This window comes from Geotrypetes seraphini, chromosome 11 (genome assembly GCF_902459505.1).
Source record: "Geotrypetes seraphini chromosome 11, aGeoSer1.1, whole genome shotgun sequence".
Taxonomy (NCBI): Eukaryota; Metazoa; Chordata; class Amphibia; order Gymnophiona; family Dermophiidae; genus Geotrypetes; species Geotrypetes seraphini.
In genome coordinates this window covers 27,444,378-27,463,528 of record NC_047094.1, presented here as the reverse complement: position 1 = coordinate 27,463,528, position 19,151 = coordinate 27,444,378, and the positions used below count along the sequence as shown (strand labels likewise).

At 43.9% G+C, this 19,151-nt stretch overlaps 1 protein-coding gene across 4 annotated transcripts in view; it reads left to right on the top strand.

Moving 5' to 3' along the window:
- The window catches only part of LOC117369244 (acyl-coenzyme A synthetase ACSM3, mitochondrial-like), a 168,868-nt gene that overhangs the window by 138,716 nt on the left and 11,001 nt on the right, over positions 1–19,151 (top strand). For all 4 annotated transcript variants that reach the window (XR_004541104.1, XM_033963510.1, XM_033963512.1 and 1 more), the window contains 6 exons: positions 2,892–3,099; positions 5,304–5,447; positions 7,277–7,433; positions 7,986–8,065; positions 11,685–11,808; positions 17,024–17,104. Coding sequence is in view for 3 of the 4 variants with exons in the window: in XM_033963510.1 (XP_033819401.1) it covers positions 2,892–3,099; positions 5,304–5,447; positions 7,277–7,433; positions 7,986–8,065; positions 11,685–11,808; positions 17,024–17,104 (794 nt within the window). In the remaining variant the exon portion in view is untranslated. The remainder of the gene's footprint in view (positions 1–2,891; positions 3,100–5,303; positions 5,448–7,276; positions 7,434–7,985; positions 8,066–11,684; positions 11,809–17,023; positions 17,105–19,151) is intronic.

The window sequence follows — 19,151 nt, the reverse complement described above, 5'->3', positions numbered from 1 at the left end:
GGATTCTTGCCCAGAAATAGCAAAGAAGAAAAAATAAAAAAAATAAATTTTAAATTGAATCAGGTTGGGCAGACTGGATGGACCATTTGGGTCTTTATCTGCCGTCATCTACTATGTTACTATGTAAAATGATTTTATAGGTTATACGATGTATGATGGGCAACCAATGTGCCTCTTTCAGAAGCGGGGTGACATGATCATATTTGCCTATTTTGTAAATGAGTTTTATTGCTGTATTTTGTATTAATTGTAAACGGCGGGTTTCTTTTTGTGGGAGGCCGTTATAAAGAGAGTTGCAGTAGTCTAAGTGGGAAATGACAAGAGAGTGAACCAGAATTGTGATTGCCTCTATCCCTAGGATTGAAGTTAATGAACGGATAAGACGAAGTTTGAAAAAACAGATTCTTACTGCTGAACTGATTTGTTCATGGAATGTAAGATCCTCATCGATGATGATTCCTAATAATTTTATTTTTGATTCCATTTGTAGAGGAGTGGATTTGATAGAAATTTTGCCAGATAAAGATTCACTGTTTTTGTTTGGGAGTAGAAGAGCACAAGATTTATCAATGTTAAGAGAGAGTTTATTTGTATAGAGCCAGTCATTTACAGTATCCAGTTTATTGTTTATGTCTGTTATATCTGAAGCATTTGAGGTATTGATTGGGTGGAGTAGTTGTATGTCATCAGCATAGGCGAAGATTGTGAAACCAATAGATTGTGCTAGCGTAAGAAGAGGAGACAGAAAGATGTTGAAAAGTAGTGGAGAGAAAATAGATCCTTGTGGAACACCATAAGTTGGTGCTATAGGTTGAGAGGTTTCATTCTTTACCTGAACTTTAAAGCTACGTTCATTAAAGTATGAAATGAACCATTGAAGAGCCGGACCTGTAATACCGCAGTCTTTAAGTCGATTAATAAGAAGAGAGTGGTCAATAGTGTTGAAGGCTGCGGACAGGTCAAGGGAAATAAGAAGAACTGATTTTTGGTGTTCATGATAGTAATGAATAGTTGAAGTAAGGCCTAGCAGTGACAGTTCAGTAGAATGTGAAGAACGAAAACCTGTTTGGCATGGATGAAGGGCATGGGTGTTTTCAATAAATTCTGTAAGTTGAGTGTGAATGATTTTTTCCGTTAGTTTAGAGATTAAGGGTAGGTTATATTCTTCTACGCAGCTTTCAACGGATTCTTATGTTGATGCAAGAACACATGTTCTATTTCCTTTGTAAATCACAATGGATTATGATATTACCATCAAATTAAATTTTTAAATAAACTTGATAAACTTTACAAAAACCGCACTAGCGTTTTTAGCGCTGGCCGCGGCAGTAACAGCTCGGACGCTCATAGGAATTCTGTGAACATCGGAGCTGTAACCGCAGCGGCCGGCAAAAAAAAACACTAGTGCGGCTTTGTAAAGCGGGTGGGGGAGGGGTTGTGAATAATCCGTACTAGGTAAGGATTGCAAATGTGTGCCCTAATGATTAAATATCGACAGTAGTTTAGTTCCAAAGTTTTTTTGTATTGAAATTTTTATAACAATAAACATCCAGACAGGAGAACAAAGATTCTTAAACAATGCTTATAACTTTGTTGATAAGAGCATAGGATATTCATGGACTACTAACATAACCCATTCCACCCTCCCCATATACAGAGTGTGGCTTTCATACATACACACACAATCAACCGCAACAATCAGTCCTTATTGCTGTTCACATATTCTTGGATGGGCAACCACAATCTATCAAACTTTTAGGGCTCCTTTTATCAAGGTGCGGTAGGCGGTTAACGCACGGAATACCGCGCGTTCAACCACCTGCCGCGCTAGTCGCTAATGCCTCCATTGACAAGGCGTTAGTTTTTTGGCTTGCCGCAGGGGTTAGCGCGTGATGAAATGTCCGGCGCGCTATCCCCCTTAGCGCACCTTGATAAAAGGAGCCCTTAGCCTTTTTACCCCTCTTTTCCATTATGGTTGCCTCCTACTTTCCAGTCAAACAGATTGAGTTCCACTAGAACTGAAAAGGCAGTAAAGACGCATCTTTCCATGTTTTCAAAATAGTTTGAATTGCCACAGCTGTCAATATTGCTATTAATTTCTTGTTATCATTCAAGTTTTTATTGTTATTTGATGAATCGCTTATTCGATTTACTAAGCGATGTACAACATTCTAAAAAAAGAAGTAGGTTACAAAAAAAGACTAACGAAGTAACATAATTCTTAAAAATAAAACAAACGTGAATCGGGGAGGGGTAAGAAAGGAAAAGTTACAATTTTTTCTTAGAGGGAATAAACAAAGAAGGAGAAAAACAATAGGGAGGGGAAAGAGTTAAAACCTGAAGACGTTATGTCATGTCTAAAATTTAAATGTTAAAAGCGTCTTTAAAAAGATAAGATTTTAAGGATTTTTTAAAGGAAGTAAGGTCTTTTTCATCTTTAATATATTGAGGTAATGAGTTCCACCATTGGGGACCCATTACGGAAAACATATTGTGTCTTCTGGTGCCTACTATTTTCAAGGAAGGGATAGCTAAGAGATTCTGGAAGGTCGACCGGAGAGGTCGAGAGGTATTATGGGGGATTAGCATTCTGGTTATGAATTGGGGTTCATTAAAGGTTAATGTTTTAAATACTAATAGTATCACCTTGAAGGTCTTGCGATTGGTAATTGGAAGCCAATGGGAGTCAATCATTAAAGGCGTGACGTGGTCGTATTTCTTGACGTTGTGGATTAGCTTAATAGCTGTATTTTGAATAATTTGCAGTCTTCTTTTTTCCTTTTGTGAGATGTTAAGTAAAAGAGAATTACAATAATCATTAGTTATATCCAGTAGTTTAAAGAACCACTAAAATCCAAACCTATTAAGTGCAAAATCTTGGTATTGTTTAGGTTTGGTCCTCATTCCTGGGACTAACCAGTTAACGGCCAAGGACATCATCTACAGACTACAAGCTTCTAAGGCAAGATGCATCGTTACGAATGATGTCCTGGCACCAACGGTGGATTCTATTCTGTCTGAATGTCACTCTCTGAAAGTCAAGCTAATGGTATCTGAAAGCAAGAGAGAAGGATGGCTGAATTATAAAGACCTTTTTAGGTAAATATCCATTCATTTGTACATCCTTGTTTGGCAATTTGACCTGTATTGCTAGAGGTCAGCCGGTGCTACTTTGCAGTTAGCAGCCTACATGGTGGGAGCAAGTGGGGATTACTTCTATCTCTGTCACCTCCAGGCAGGGCCGGATTTAGATGAAAAGAGGCCCTAGGCTATTCCACTTATGAGGCCCTTTCACCTCCCATTTTTAAGTTTGTAAATTACATGAGAGATAATAAAATACATCATTACTCTGATATATATCAATATGTTAAATGAAACATGTTGTTATTGGTACTAACCTTTATAAAAAATGTGACACGGATCTTGAGGCCCTAGGCTGAAGCCTAGTTAGCCTAGTTAGCCTATAGGAAAATCCGGCCCTGCCTTCAGGACTCCTTGGGGTAAGTTGGGGTGCTGAAGAGGGCAAGCCAGGTTGGGCACATTTTTAAAGAAAATTTCTCACCTGTTGGCAAAGCCTACGGGGTCCTTTTACTAAGGTATGCTAGCCGTTTAGCGCATGCTAAACGCTAATGTGTCCGTTATATTCTATGGATGTGTTAGCATTAAGCACGCGCTAAACCTTAATAAAAGTAGGGGGTAAGTTATTAGGATAGTTATCTGGATGATGGCGCCAGTCACCACTATCCCAGGTATTCAGCTCTGATATGTTTATTTACTGGAGTATGTTAATCGTCTTTTTGAAGAGATTCACCACGGCAATGTACAAGAGGTATAATTTTATATCAATATAAAATAATATCAATCTAATATAATAAAGCCCTAAGCGCGCATGCACACTCTCACCTGCGTGCTCCTGTTTTCCGTGCGCTGTAGGGACCCACAAGTAGGAGTGCGCATGCGCGCGGCAGCGCGGAGCCTGTCAGCCGCGGCAGCTCTTGCCATCTGAAGGATAAAGCCAAGAAGCACGGAGCTGGAAGGGAGAGGAGCTGCTCTCCTCCCCTCCCCCTACGGACTTAAAAACCCCCAGAGCTCGCTTCGGGTCCGGCAAGGGCTGCAGGTCCTGAAACCTTCAGATTCAAGCAGTGTCTGCAGCACTCTACACATGCTGCTTCGGGGCCTTCTACTGCCTTGATTTGTCGGGACCGCGGGAAGGGGAGGGGGGCGGTAAGGGACTAAGGGAGCCGGCCAGACCGCGGGAAGGGAAAGGGGGGGTAGGGGAAACGCTGCTGCTGCACAGGAAAGTGGTGTGGGGGGAGGGAAATGGAGGGGGAGGGAATGCTGCTGTGGCTGCTGCACAGGGAAGTGGTGGGAGAGAAATGGTGCTGCATAGGAGGCAGGGAGAGAGACAGAAAGAAAGAAAAGAAGAAAGACACAGGGGCAGTGAGAGACACAGAAAGACAGACAGACAAAGGGGGCTAGGGAGAGAGACAGCCAGCGGGAGGGAGGGAGAGAGAGACAGAAATAAAGACACAGACATATATTCTAGCACCCGTTAATGTAACGGGCTAAGATACTAGTAAATAAATAAAAACAACTTACATTGTGTTAACAGTACAACCACAGTAAAATGACCACATGTAAGCATAAAATATAATCAGTAAGGTGAACATGGAGAGTTTAAAGAAACTCAATATGCTACGGTGGGGAGTGTGTGGCGCAGTGGTTAGCGCTACAGTCTCAGCACCCCTGAGGTTGTGGGTTCAAATCCCACACTGCTCCTTGTGACCCAGGGCAAGTCACTTAATCCCCCCATTGCCCCAGGTACACTAGATAGAGATTGAGCCCATGGGACAGATAGGGAAACATGATAAAGTACCTGAATGTGAGACCACATAGGATATAAGTGATATATAAATAATAATAGGTGCTATGGGTGTACAGATTTAATACCTGCGATAAATAAATCTTACTGAACCAAACCACAGTATATAAAAAATTAAATAAATATTGTGCAGTGCTCAGACCCACTGTGATTTGGTTTAGTAAGTGTTTAGAAAAACACCAACTGCAGTATAAATAATTATTTCTCATATAAACTTAAGTTATTTTAGACAGATTTAGGACTCTATCCCTCCCACCCCTTTTACAGAGCTTCGCAGCAACAGCACCAGAGCCTATTATAATTCCCAATGGGCTTCATTGCGATTATCACCTCGTAGCAGCGGTAATCGGCTTTATTAAAGAGGGCCTATGACTTGAGTCTGAATCTTTTAATCATTATTTTGTTAAATATATTTTAAAAGATCTGCGCCCGCTGACCACAGATGTTTGAAGACAAAGAGCGAAGAGCCGATGACCATCTTCTTTACCAGTGGAACCACAGGCTCTCCAAAGATGGTGGAACATTCTCATCGCAGCTATGGTATTGGACACATTATAACCGGAAGGTGCGGAATGAAAACGGGTCTTCAGATCACTGCAGTCTCTGTTACATGTTTTCAATAAAAGATCCAAATCACACAAGTTGAATAATCCCAATCCACCAACAGCATTCAAAAATTTTTTTAACTCATTCTGACACAGGGAGAATAATAGATGGAGAAAAGACCGTGGCGGCAGTTCGGGTAGAAGAGTGATGGCATCGCGGTAGGGGAGATGAGGCATTTCTCCTGCCACGATGGTTAGGTTGCCGGGCCGCTGAACTGATGGCGCCAACGGCCATCAGCTCAGCGGCCCGTTTTTCGGCACTTAGACCTGGTTTTATTTCGTCTAAGTGAAAAAGGTCTAAGTGCCGACTAAATTGTATTGGTTATACCTGTTGTACGGCTAGGTGTAGGTCGGCCCACCTCCCGCCCACTGCCCGCCCTTTCCCCTCCTCTAAACACACCTCTTTTCTCTCTGTGCGTTTAGAGGCAGGGGAAAGGCCTAAGTTGGTTTTAGATACGTCTAAAAACCAGCTTTGATTATGGGTACTTGGACGATCAGGCTTTTTGATTGTCCAAGTAGCCACTTAGGACACTTTTTAGACGTTGTTTTTTTTTTAATTATGAACCCCTTAGTGTCTCTCAGGATACCACAACTTGAGTATCCAAAGGACTTAACCTGCCTTTAAACCATACAATTTGAAGGCAGGAGGCACATCCTCGGTCATAAAAACTGGCGTATAATGATTTTTTTTTAAAGCAATTTTGAAGTGTGTTAGCTCAGATTATAGGCGACTGTTTGTGGGTCCCCTGATGAAGCAATCGCGAAACACAGGCCCTGCTGGGAATCCAGAAGCCTTAAAGATTGAGCTGCCGGAGATGAACGGCAGCGTGATAAGTCACACCAGCCATTGATTTTTGCTAAATCTACTGGAAGACAAGGGAGTTTTTTCGTCTACAAGATAAGTGACTCTGGCTTATTATGAGTATAGTGTCCTATAATACTGAATATTAGAGTTTAGAGTAAAGAATATAAGCCGGTTTTTGTGAGGTGGATTTTTTATGTCCGAGGATGGTTTAAAGGCAGGTTAAGTCCTTTGGATACTCAAGTTGTGGTATCCTGAGGGACACTGAGGTCTTTTCTCCATCTATTGTTCTCCCTGTGTCAGTATGAGTTAAAACTTTTTTGAATTCTGTTGGTGGATTGACATGTTTTCAATGTACACTGTAGCCAAAAGACAGAATGTATTTCATTATAATAATCTCAAAAGTAGAAAAAAACCTGATGGTTACCTATCAATTAAATATAATATATAGAACCACCAAAATGACACTGGAGGTAATTCTTTTCTCTTTTTTTTTTCTTCTTTTTTCTCTTTTCTTTCTTTTTATCTACTTATAAACGGGAACAAGCCTCAGAATATTGAGTATTAAGTTTTCACCCACACAGGGTTCTTTCAAAGAGAAAGACATTTCTCTTACTCACATTCACATCACTGGCTTGAGCCCATCCTCCCTACCATCTTTCGAAGAAAAAAGAAGAAAAAAAGAGAAAAGAATTACCTCCAGTGTCCGGCGCCAGCAGTGATAGACTCTTGCGTACACGACTTACACGTCATCTATTCTAGTATATATTTATTATATGAATTATATCTTATGAAGGGAATTTTAAAAATAAATTCTGGAATCTCTCGTGACACACCACTGTGCCATGGCACACGGGTTGTGAGACACTGCCCTGATCAATGTCCCCTTTTGTTTGACTTTATTGCTTGCAAGATTTCATTATTTTTGTTGTCATATTCTCTTACAGCAAATGCATGACAGCTGTTCTTTTAACTTTGTATTGACAGGTACTGGATGGATTTAACTCCTTCAGACATATTATGGAATACATCTGACACAGGCTGGGCAAAGTCTGCCTGGAGCAATATTTTTGTTCCTTGGATTCAGGGATCTTGTGTTTTTGCTCATAGTATGCCACGATTTGAGGCAACTGCTATCCTAGATGTAAGGCTCAGACTAATGTATTTGAAATGTGAAACATATCTGCATCAGACATAAGTATTATAATAATGTTAGCTAATAGCCATGTCACCTAAATTGTGCTGCTTGTTTGAAGCTTTAGGTACCGAAACATAACTCAGTTTCTATCTTTTTTTATTTGATGTTTACGACTTAGCCAGTTCCTTTGTTAATGCATGTAAATCTTGTTTTCCATTCCAGTTATGATGAAAGGTCACTTTGGGCAGCCACAAAACTTAGAGACTTGAAGAAAGCACAGATGTTTATTAGCATACATATGTGACTCCTGAGCTCCAAGCTGGCTTCAGAAGTCCTGAAAACAGGAAGTTACAGAGATATTTATACATTCTTCTGGCTATACAACTGAATTCTAGAAGTCCAAGCTAACACCCAGTGCAGGCAGGCTAGAACATCAGATAAGTTAGGTCTGCAGCTAAACATAATTCAGCATTTTATTAAAGAGAAAACTTAGTTCAACACTTAGGAAAACCAGTCCCAGATTCCTTCAATGAGATAAAGTTATTCTAAATATTGCAGATCCTCTCCAGATTTCCAGTAACAACTTTCTGTTCCTCTCCAACTGCCTATCGGATGCTGGTGCTGCAAGATGTTAGCAGGTAAGCCCTGAATGTTACTCTGTTGAAACATTAACTAAAATATCCATCAGTTCCTGCATTCTTACGTATACATTCTAAACAAGGTTGTGGCAACAAATTCCTGCTCTGAAACTGAAGTCAAAGAAAATAAATTCTAAATAGGAATCGCAATACTTCTGGAGTAAATGACAAAATTCCTGTAAGCATCGAACGTATAATGCTCCTGCTGTTCAGCAACTGAAACCTCAGGGAATTAATGACTATAGCTTCCTAAACGTTTTGGGGTCAATATTCAATGTGATTTATCTGGCCAGAAACAGCAACTGGCTGGTTACAGTGATGTAGCTATGGGTGGGCTTGGCCCACCCAGCGATGTCACCACACTGCCTTCTCCTCTCAACTCTGTGGCCTCCCAGTATTTGCCCTCCTATCTCCAAACCCCATCCCTCCTTGGTGTACTTTACAGGCATCTCCAGCTCCAGCAGTGATTCATTTTAGCTACCAGCGCCGGCTCCGCAAGCTTCACTCTGCCACATCCCACTGGACAGGAAACAGGAAGTGACGTCCACGGCAAAGGGAAGCCTGAGGGGCCGGCACCAGCAGCAAAAATGAATTGCTGCTGGTGTTGGGGATGCCTGTAAGGTACACCAGGGCGAGACAGGGTTCAGAGTTTGGAGGGCAGATGTCAGGAGGCTGTAGAGTTGAGAGGAGAGACTCTAGATGTGAAAACCTGTTTAAAAAAAAAAAAAATCTCCAGGGGGAGGGGGGAATGCTCCATCCAAGTTAATTGTGAGTCCATTCAAAATACTGGGTTGGCTATGCCAATGGCTGGTTAAATAATACTAATAATAACTTTATTCTTTTATACCACCATAACCAAAAGTTCTAGGCGGTTTACACAAAAAAGAGCTGGACAATCAGCGAAATACAATAATACAGTAAAAAATACAAATATTTGTAAAATAGAATTTCAATAATAAAACTCACTAAGTAATAAACTTATCGAACAAAGTGGTCTTAATTAATTTCCGAAAACTGCAATAGGATAACATAGCTTGCTGAATACATTTACCTAACCAAGATTGTTGCCTTCCAGCTTGAAATGCTAGGGTCCTATCTAAGAAGGTCTTCTATCTACACCCATTAATTTTTGGATAAGTAGAAGTTTCTAGTTTCTCTTAATGGTCTATGCAACACAAAATGAGGAAAAAGATAAACTGGAGACAATCCCGATATCAGCTTAAAGCAGATACAGGTACTAACTGGTCATTTTCAGTAGCACTTAACTGCTGAAAATAACCAGTTAACACCTAACTGCAAACCAGATACGTTGGGGGTGTTTCAGAGGTGGGATTGTCACTTGGCCAGTTAAGTGCCAATATTCAGCAACCGGTCAGGTTAAGCACATAAAAGGATGTCCTAACTTTATGTGGTGAGCCATGGCCAGTTAAGGGCTAAATATCAGACCTAAGTGAATATGCGTTAGCCGGCTCCAAAAAGCCCGAACAGGACCTGAGAATAAGGCTAGTGGGGGTCAGCAAAACACTGAGTTCTTCTGACAGCTGAACATTGACCCCTGTTGTCCTCTGAGGCAATCCCTTCATTAGCAGAGAACTAGGAAATGGATTTCTGATTTCATTGGTAAAGTGTAGGGTTACCAGACATCCAGGAAAATCCAGACATGTCCTCTCGGACGGACTTTCCAAAACCCAGCATTTGTCTGGGGTTTGGAAAGACTCTACAAGCTGCGTGCATGCTCCAGGCCCTCCAGACACAGCCAGAGCTCAACGCAAAGAGAGATGGCAGGTGGAACTGGGCGGAGCTAAAGGTGGAACTGGGCAGGGCTAGAGGCAGAACCAGGCGGGGCTGGAGGCAGAACAGGGCGTGGCTGGAGGTGGAAAAGGGTAGTCATGTCAGTGTAGATTACTCCATGAGAAAATGCAAAATCCTCTCCATTGATAAATGAGTTATAATAAGTACGCTGCTCTATTGTTCTCCATCTTTTCTGTGAACACTCCCATCGCGTGCGTCCGTTTTCTGTGAGCTGTAAGCCACCGCAGATAGGAGTGCGCACGCGCGCAAAGCTCTCTCTCTCCCTCCCCCCGAGGTGGATGTTGGCCACCGCGGCTGTCGGCGACCCAAGGCGGATGTCGGCCGCCGCAGCTGCTGGCCACCCGAAGCTCGCTCTCTCTCTTCCTCCCCCCCCGAGGCGGATGTCGACCGCGGCGGCCCGAGTTGGATGTCAGCTGCCGCGGCTGCTAGCCACGGCGGCTGTTGGTGGCTGCAGGCCGCGGCAGCCAAACCCGGAAAGCATTTTAGTTCAGGGCATGCAGTTCAGGAGGAAGGTATGGGGGGGGAGGAAAATACTGCACAGGGAAGTGGGGTGGGAGGGAAATGGAGGGGCAGAAAAGGGGTTGATGGACAGGGGAAGAGGTGCTGATGAACAGGGAGGGGGGCAGAAAAATGAAGACAGGCCTACTGCTGGACAGGGGGAAGTAAAACAAAGGGAGAAGGGCTTCTGCTGGATAAGGTGAGCAGTGATGGGGTGCTGGAGGACACAGGGGAGGTAAAAGGAAGGGAGAATGGACAGGGGGAGCAGGCAAGAGGTGGTAGTGGACAGCCAAGGAAAATAAAAAAAAAAAGACAGACAGAAATACAGAAAGCGGCTAAGGAGAGAGAAAAATTAAAAAAAGACAGACACACACACATATATTCTAGCACCCGTTAATGTAACGTGCTATAAGACTAGTCTGGGATAAATGAGTGGGTGAAAAGGGCAAACAGAATGCTAGGAATGATCAAGAATGGGATCACGAACAGATCGGAAAAGGTTATCATGCTGCTGTACCGGGCCATGGTGCGCCCTCACCTGGAGTACTGCGTCCAGCACTGGTCGCCGTACATGAAGAAGGACACGGTACTACTCAAAAGGGTCCAGAAAAGAGCGACTAAAATGGTTAATGGGCTGGAGGAGTTGCCGTACAGTGAAAGATTGGAGAAACATTCAAGATAATGATGGGAATAGACTTAGTACATAAAGACAGGTTGTTCACCCTCTCCAAGGTAGAGAGAACGAGAGGGCACTCTCTAAAGTTAAAAGGGTGGTGGAGAGCTGAAATGCTCTTCCAGAGTCTGTTGTAGGGGAAAACACCCTCCAGGGATTCAAGACAAAGTTAGACAAGTTTCTGCCGAACCGGAACGTGCTCAGGTAGGGCTAGTCTCAGGGCACTGATTTTTGATCAGAGGGCTGCCGCGTGAGCGGACTGCTGGGCATGATAGACCAATTCTTATGTTCTTATGATAACAATGGAATGGTCTAAATCAGGGATCTCAAAGTCCCTCCTTGAGGGCCGCAATCCAGTCGGGTTCTCAGGATTTCCCCATTGAATATGCATTGAAAGCAGTGCATGCACATAGATCTCATGCATATTCATTGGGGAAATCCTGAAAACCTGACTGGATTGCGGCCTTCGAGGAGGGACTTTGAGACCCCTGGTCTAAATGAACCACTAATATCTTTCCAGCTCTGTCTTGCTGTGATTTTATTCCTGATTTTTGTATGCTATAATCATTTATTTTCCATGGTAAAATTATCTGTTGATTTTTAAACAGATTGTTTTTCTTTTACATATCTATAAAGTTACAAGTTCAAGAGTTTGAATCACTGTCTGAGTGCAGGTGAGCCCATGAACCCTGAAATAATGGAACAGTGGAAAACCTATACTGGTCTGGATATCTATGAAGGCTATGGCCAAACAGAAATGGTAAGATAAAAGCAAATTTATGGAACTTCCCGAGACGTGGGAATGTCACCCAAGTAACCTAAAGTTCAAGAGTTATGTAATATAAATTATGGTACTCTCATTACTGAAGAGGGTGTACAAATGCAGTAGGGTTCAGCGAAGTCCTAATTATGTGCTGCAAAACAAGAAGAAAACCCACTGGATTCCACAAAGTCACAGGAAAGACAAAACAATAAAACCAAGTGGAACTGATGATCTGGATGAAAAGACTTTAAGTGTCTAGACCCTCTAGACAAAATGCAAAGTCTTCAAGATATGTGGTACAATCCAAATCAGGAAACTCAATGTACGTAGACTAACACAAGACCGAACACGGTCTGTGAGTCAGCAAAAATATGCGAGCAGATGTTTGGCACAATATATCCTTACTAGCTTTATTGCCCGTTACATTAACGGGTGCTAGAATATATGTATGTCTGTCTTTCTTTATTTTTTCTCTCTCTCTGACTCCTTAGCCGCTTTCTGTATTTCTGTCTTTCTTTGTTTTGGCTGTCCACCACCACCCCTTGCGTGCTTCTCTTGTCCATTCTCCCTTCCTTTTACCTTCCCTGTGTCCACCACCACCCCTTCACTGCTCCCCTTATCTAGCAGCAGCCCTTCTCTCTTTGTTTTACCTCCCCCCTGTCCATCAGCACCTCTTCCTGCTCCCCCTGTCCAGCAGTAGGCCTCCCTTCCTTTTTCCCCCCTATCCATCAGCACCTCTTCCTGCTCCCCCTGTCCAGCAGTAGGCCTCCCTTCCTTTTTTTCCCTCCCTATCCATCAGCACCTCTTCCTGCTCCCCCTGTGCAGCAGTAGGCCTCCCTTCCTTTCCCCACCCCCCACCAGAGCAGAATCTCCCCTCTGTCTATCCCCCCAACAGTCCAGCATCTCCCTTCTTTCTATCTCCCATCAATCCATCATCTCACCTCTGTCTCCTCCTGTCAGCCACTGCCGTTCGCCATGTGGTTGATCCGCTGCTGACAGGCGGGGTCCAGCTCCGGCGTGTCACTCACGCACAGCAGCGGGAGCAGCGCCACCAGCAGCAGCGCCGCCATCGGGAGCCCTTCGAGGGAGCGGGACAGGCTGCTGAGGAGCTTCGGGGGCTGCTGAGACAGCAGAGACGGAGCGGCCGATCTGAACTGGCGTCCCCCCCCTCCCCGGTGCCAGCGTCGCTCTCCCTCTCAGCGGGCTGGGCCAGAAAAAGAGGAGACTGTTGTGTGGTGACATATAAGCGTGCATGCGCACTCTTGTGGCTACATCGCGACGGATCAGGGAACACGGCTTTAGAGTGCACATGCGCGCTTACCATTTTATTATTATAGACTAGTCGTTAAGCCCGTTACATTAACGGGTGCTAGAATTTATGTCTGTATTTTTCTTTCTGTCTCTTTCCTCCCTCCATTTCCCTGTGTAGCGCTGTCTCTGCTTTCTTCCTCAGTCTCCACTCTCGAGCTGTAACATTACTGCTTAGCTTTTTCTCCCTGCAAGCATCTCTGCTCTCTTTCTCATCCCCAGTCTCTTTGCTATTTTTCTCTTCTTGCAGGGGTCTCTGCTCTCCTTTCTCTATATGTTCCTGATTCCTGCAAACTTCTGTTTTCTCTGTATGCTCTTGATCCTGTGTTTCCCTGTAGGTGTCTCTTCCTTTTTTTTTTTTATTCCTTCTTCACGTATGGTTGATTTATTAAAAGTTTTTATATTTTTCCTATTTGTTGCATGCCTGTCTCCTTGGTCGCTGTATGTTTCTCTTTTTTTGCTTTCTGTGTTTGTTTGTGTTTTTTTGCTGATTGTCTACTTGGTCGCTGTCAGTCTGTCTGTCTCATTGGCTGCTGTATGTGTTTTTTGCAGTCTAACTCCTTGGCCACTGTATGTCTGTATGGTTTATTTTCCTGAATTTATCCTTGGGCATTGTATTTTTTTTTTTTTTCTGTTTGTCTCATTGGCTGTTTGTATTTATTTTTTTTTTTTGCTGTCTCCTTGCCCACTGTCTCTCTGTCTGTCTCCTTGGCTGCTGTATGTCTGTTTGTCATTTTTTTCCCTGTGTGTCTCTCTCTCCTTGTCCTCTGTGTTTTGTTATTTTTTCAATCTGTCTCTTTAGCCCCCTGTCCTTCTGTGAGTGTCTGTGTGTCTCTCTCTCCTTGTCCTCTGTGTTTTGTTATTTTTTCAATCTGTCTCTTTAGCCCCCTGTCCTTCTGTGAGTGTCTGTGTGTCTCTCTCTCCTTGTCCTCTGTGTTTTGTTATTTTTTCAATCTGTCTCTTTAGCCCCCTGTCCTTCTGTGAGTGTCTGTGTCTCTCTCTCTCCTTGTCCTCTATGTTTTGTTATTTTTTCAATCTGTGTCTTTAGCCCCCTGTCCTTATGTGACTGTCTGTGTGTCTCTCTCTACTTGTGCACTGTTGTTTGTTTGTTTTTTTCAATCTCTCTTTAGCTCCTGATCCCCTCTCACTGACCCTTGCGCGACTGCATGTTATTCCGGCTGGGTTTCCATGGCAACCCTGCTCGCGGGTCTGTGAGTGTAGGGCCGTTTTGTCGGGTTTGGCGGCGCTGTGTAGCGGGGAGGCGGGGCCTCAGCACCGACCGGGCGGCTCGCACCGCCGGCCCCCAGGAACCCGAGGCCGGCGGCGGGGGAGGCAGGGACATGCCTGGTGTGCCATGGTGCAGGAGGAACGGAGATCGTCGTCTGGCTGCTTTCCGGCTTGTGGAGGCGATCGGGTGGTGACGTATTCGCGCGCATGCGCACTCCTTCGGCCACAGACCTACAGCGCACGGAACACGCAAATAGAAGTGCGCATGCGCGAGTTAGCCTTTTATTATATAGGATTAGATTTTTGTTCTGTTAAACATAACGGTTTTGATACACCTTTAAAGGACACCTGAAGAAGGCTCGTTTTTGCCAAAACACGGACCACGTTGGGCTTTGTGTTAATCTACACTGATTTTATTGATTGGATTGTACCATATATCTTGAAGATTTTGAATTTTGTTATGGAGACTTTGCATTTTGTCTAGACACTTAATAGGTCATTGGATCATTGGATGCATCTGATTTTATATTTTTCTCTTCCCTAATTATTTTACTGTCCACTTCATCCACTCTGTCATGGCCTCATTTGAAGCCAGTAATTAAAAACATGGGTTCTACTTTTAGTTTGTTACACCCTTGTCATTCTAGTATTTGGAATTGTTTTTCTAGAAAAGGCTTTAGGCTTCCTTTGTAGGAATTGTATAGGAATCTTTCAGAAAGGGGTGGTTCCTTCTTAAACTATGTTACTGTTGTTCCTCAGTTTAAAAGCAGGGTCAGACACAACTGATTGTAAAAATTATAGAACAGTTCTCTCCGAGAGAACGAGAGCCAGAAGGCCTTGAGCATGCGCAGATGCTCAAGGCCCAGCCCAGGCAAGAGGCGGGAGCTCGCATTCACCCTTACAATGAGCAGAAGGGGTAAGGACCGTGCTTGGGAGGAAGGGTGGGCGGATGCCGCTTTCAGCATGGGGGTGCATTGCGGTTCTCGCGGGGGGGGGGGCGTTCGCGGGGGGGGGGGTTGCAATGCCGGTTCGGGGGTGTGCGATGCCAGTTAGAGCAGGGGGGAGGTGCTCGTACACCAGAACATGCTCGGTTTGCGAGGCAAAAGTTTGCTGAGTGTTTTGCTCGTCTTGCAAAACACTCGCAAACCGGGTTACTCGCAAACCGAGGTTCCACTGTACTTGTTTTGGTTGCACTATAAGATGAGATTTCTAAGTACCTGGATCATTGTGGTAGAGGTTTATTGCTAGGGTTACTAGACATCTGGATTTCCACGGACATGTTCTCCTTTTGAGGAGGTCCGGGGGTCCGGACGGCTTTTCAAACCCAGCACTTTGTCTGGGTTTTGAAAAGCTCCCGACGTTGGAGCAGCATCTGCGAATGCGCGGATGCAACACAGTGACATCACGCGTGACGTCATTGCATCACAGCCATGCCTGCGTGGATGCCGTCCCGATGCACAAACAGGTTAAGGGGGGGTGGGGCTGGGGGCACGACGGGGCACGATAGGGACAGAACTGGGTGGGCCTGGGGGCGTGGCCATGGAAAAATCTGGTAACCCTATTTATGGCTAATGTAAGATTTAGCATCTGCCTTTGATTTGGTGGACCCAGCCCAGGCATAGACTGACACTGAATTTCCAGGTATAACACCGAGCAGTGGTCATCAAAATGTTAAGCGCCACTGACTGAATATTGACCTGGAAGTCCTGGATTAACTATTAAGCACTTGCTTAAGGCAACAAAGGAAGAAAGTCACCACAGAAGGGGTTTTTTCTCCTAGCTGTCATGCCCTTAACTCTTTCACTGCTGTCTGTCATACCCATTATCCAACATGAATTTCAGTTCTTTTCTAATCTTGATAAATATTCGTATATACGTTTTCTTCTGTACAATAGTGATATTCCTCAGGGGCCCAGGGGCAATATCAATGCATTTGTTGAGCTGTGCTTAGGGTATCCATTGGCCTTAATCCCCTCTGCCTTGCCCCAGTAGTCCACTGCATTCTGTTATCGAGGAGAATGCGGCGTAGTGGTTAGAGCTCCAGTTGGTTCAAATCCTGCACTGCTCCTCGTGACCTTGGGCAAGTCACTTAATCCTCCAGTGTCCCAGGTATATTAGACAGACTGTGAATCCACTGGAACAAATAGGGAAAATGCTTGAAGTACCTGTATGTAAACTGCTTTGAATGTGGTTAATTCACCTTTGTTTCTTATCAATTTTAAAACTTCCCTATCCTTTCCCTTCTTATCTTCCCTCTGTTTTTAATTTTTTTTTTTAATTGTAATTTTCTTCCACACTTCCCTGTTGTTTTATTCCTCCTTCCCACCTTAGTATGTCTGTCCTTGAATTGTCTGCCCTTGTATTGTCTTTGCCCATTATTTATTTTTTATTTTAATTGTACAAGGCTTTGAAATATATTGTAAAGCGTTTTATCAAATTTTAAATAAACTATAAACTACAAAAAGGCAGTATATAAGTTCCTTAATAGTTTCCAGAAGCCAAAGTAATAATATCTAATACATTTTTTCCTGGCCTCCTGTGATGTTTGAGGAAACATATTCAAAGAAACAAGAGAAGGTACTGGTGGTCTTTATTCCCTGACTTGAGCAGGAATATTTTTCTGAAGTACGAAAGACTGCATAGCCCAGTTTTCCTTACTGCGTTCCTTTTGGTGCAGGTGCTGGTCTGTGGAACTTTCAAAGGAATGAAAATTAAGCCTGGCTCTATGGGGAAAGCATCTGGAGCTTATGAAGTTCAGGTAGAGATTTTGACCTCTCCTTTTAGCAGAGTTAAAGCAAATAATTATAAGTACGGTTACCATACATCCAGGAAAATCCGAACATGTCTTCTTTTTGAAGGACTGTCTGGGTGCCCGGATGTTTTTTTTTTTTTAATGAGGGAGTCCATCTGGGTTTAACCGTCTCTCCAGAGTCCCCTACCTACCTCCTCCCTGGCCACTACATTGAATCCTCGGGCAGCCAGCGGGAGCGGCAACAAGGTGAGTCTGCTGCCGTTGGGCTGCCCTGGAAGTCGCTTCTCTGCAGGTCTTGCCCACGTAGGAACAGGAAGTCGTTGCAGAAAAGTGGCTTCAAGGGCAGACTGCCTGAAGATTTAATGTAGTGGTTATGGGGAGTTGGATCCCACTTGGGATGGGGGTTGGAAGGAGAGAGAGAGGCAGAGTGTGGACTATCAGGTAATGGCTAGGCCCTGTGTGCTGTATGATAGACAACCCTCTTCTCCCTCGTGGCTTACCAAAAACCGGTGGGATGCAGGGAAAGGGCATGGTGGGGGTGGGGTTGAGACTGGGGGGTGGGATCACGTGCCCTTTTTTTCTCTTCCAAAATATGGTAACCCTAATTATAAGTGCATTGTGGACTACCGTATTTTCACCCATATAACACGCATACGCGTATAGCGCACGGGTCCAATGCATTTCAGTAAAAAAAAATTTATATAGCACGCACACGCATATACCGCGCATGCTGCTATAACCTCCTCCCCACTCCCGCTTACTCTTCTGGCCTGCGAACCGGCATCCTCCCCCCCGCTCGCGTCACCCCCCCCTCCCCCGCGATCCTACATCAGATTGAGAATCTCGGAGAGAGCGAGACCAGAAGGCTTTGAGCATGCGCAAATGCTCAAAGCCCAGTCCAGCCCGGCACGAGGAAGAAGGAGGATCTCCCTCGCACCGCCCAGCACAGTCCAGCCCAGCAACAACAAAGGAGGATCTTCGGGCACTGGCACTGGCACGTCCTGTGCATTGGTGCTGGTGCCGGTACCCAATCGGGTAAGAGATGTTTTGCGGTGCTGGGGGGGGATGTAGGATCGCGGGGGAGGGGGGTGATGTGAGCAGGGGGGAGGATGCCGGATCGGAATGAAAAAAAAAATTGTACAACACGCTCATGCGTATAATGCGCAAGGTTATGCACGGTTTGTAAAAATCGTGTATAACGCGCATGTTATATGCGTGAAAATACGGTAATTGTTTTTCTAAAAAGACTTAAATGGACCTTTTACTAAACCACATTACTAAGCACTAATGCATGCTTAATGCAGGAAGAAAGGCTTGCCGCAAATCGCATTAAAGTGTTTTGAGATAATTTGCCTGTCAGTGCGTTTCAAGTTTATTTAGTTTCAAGTTTCAAGTTTATTTAGTTTCTTTGATTACCTCACATAGTCCAAATCCAATGCGATTTGCACAAGTTCCAAAATTATGTAAAATATTAAAAACCAACAAACATAACATTCATTACTAATACAATAGTACATGTAAGGAGGGAAGGGATTAACAACAATTATCATAAATACAATTCTAAAAAAAAACAAAAACAAAAGAAAACTAAAAGTAAAGATAAAACCAGGGGAGGGTTAAGTCACTAATTACATGTTATTTATTTTTATTTCATTTTTTCAGGAGAGAGCGTGTCATGGGCAGGGACATATTCTCCAGCTAGAGCATTCAAATTAGCACTTACTGACATGAAGTTAATACAGGAGCACTTACCATCTCCTAACATTAACTTTTCACTGGTATGGCCTTAGCACGCTGGAAAGTCCCACATTTAAAATGTACTAAGACTGGATTCTAGCAGAATTCTGTACAAGGGCCCCTAAATGAGCCTTCGCCACAAAAAAACTGAACTGGTTTTTTCAATGCCAGCCACAGTGGTTGAATTAAACCTGGATATTCAGAGCTGGTATATGGGTAGGGCTAAACTCTATATATGGTACCCAAAAAATTGGTGTCGAAAAAAAGAGGTATTCTATAAGCCATGCTTAGTTAGGCATGGTTTATAGAAAGCAAA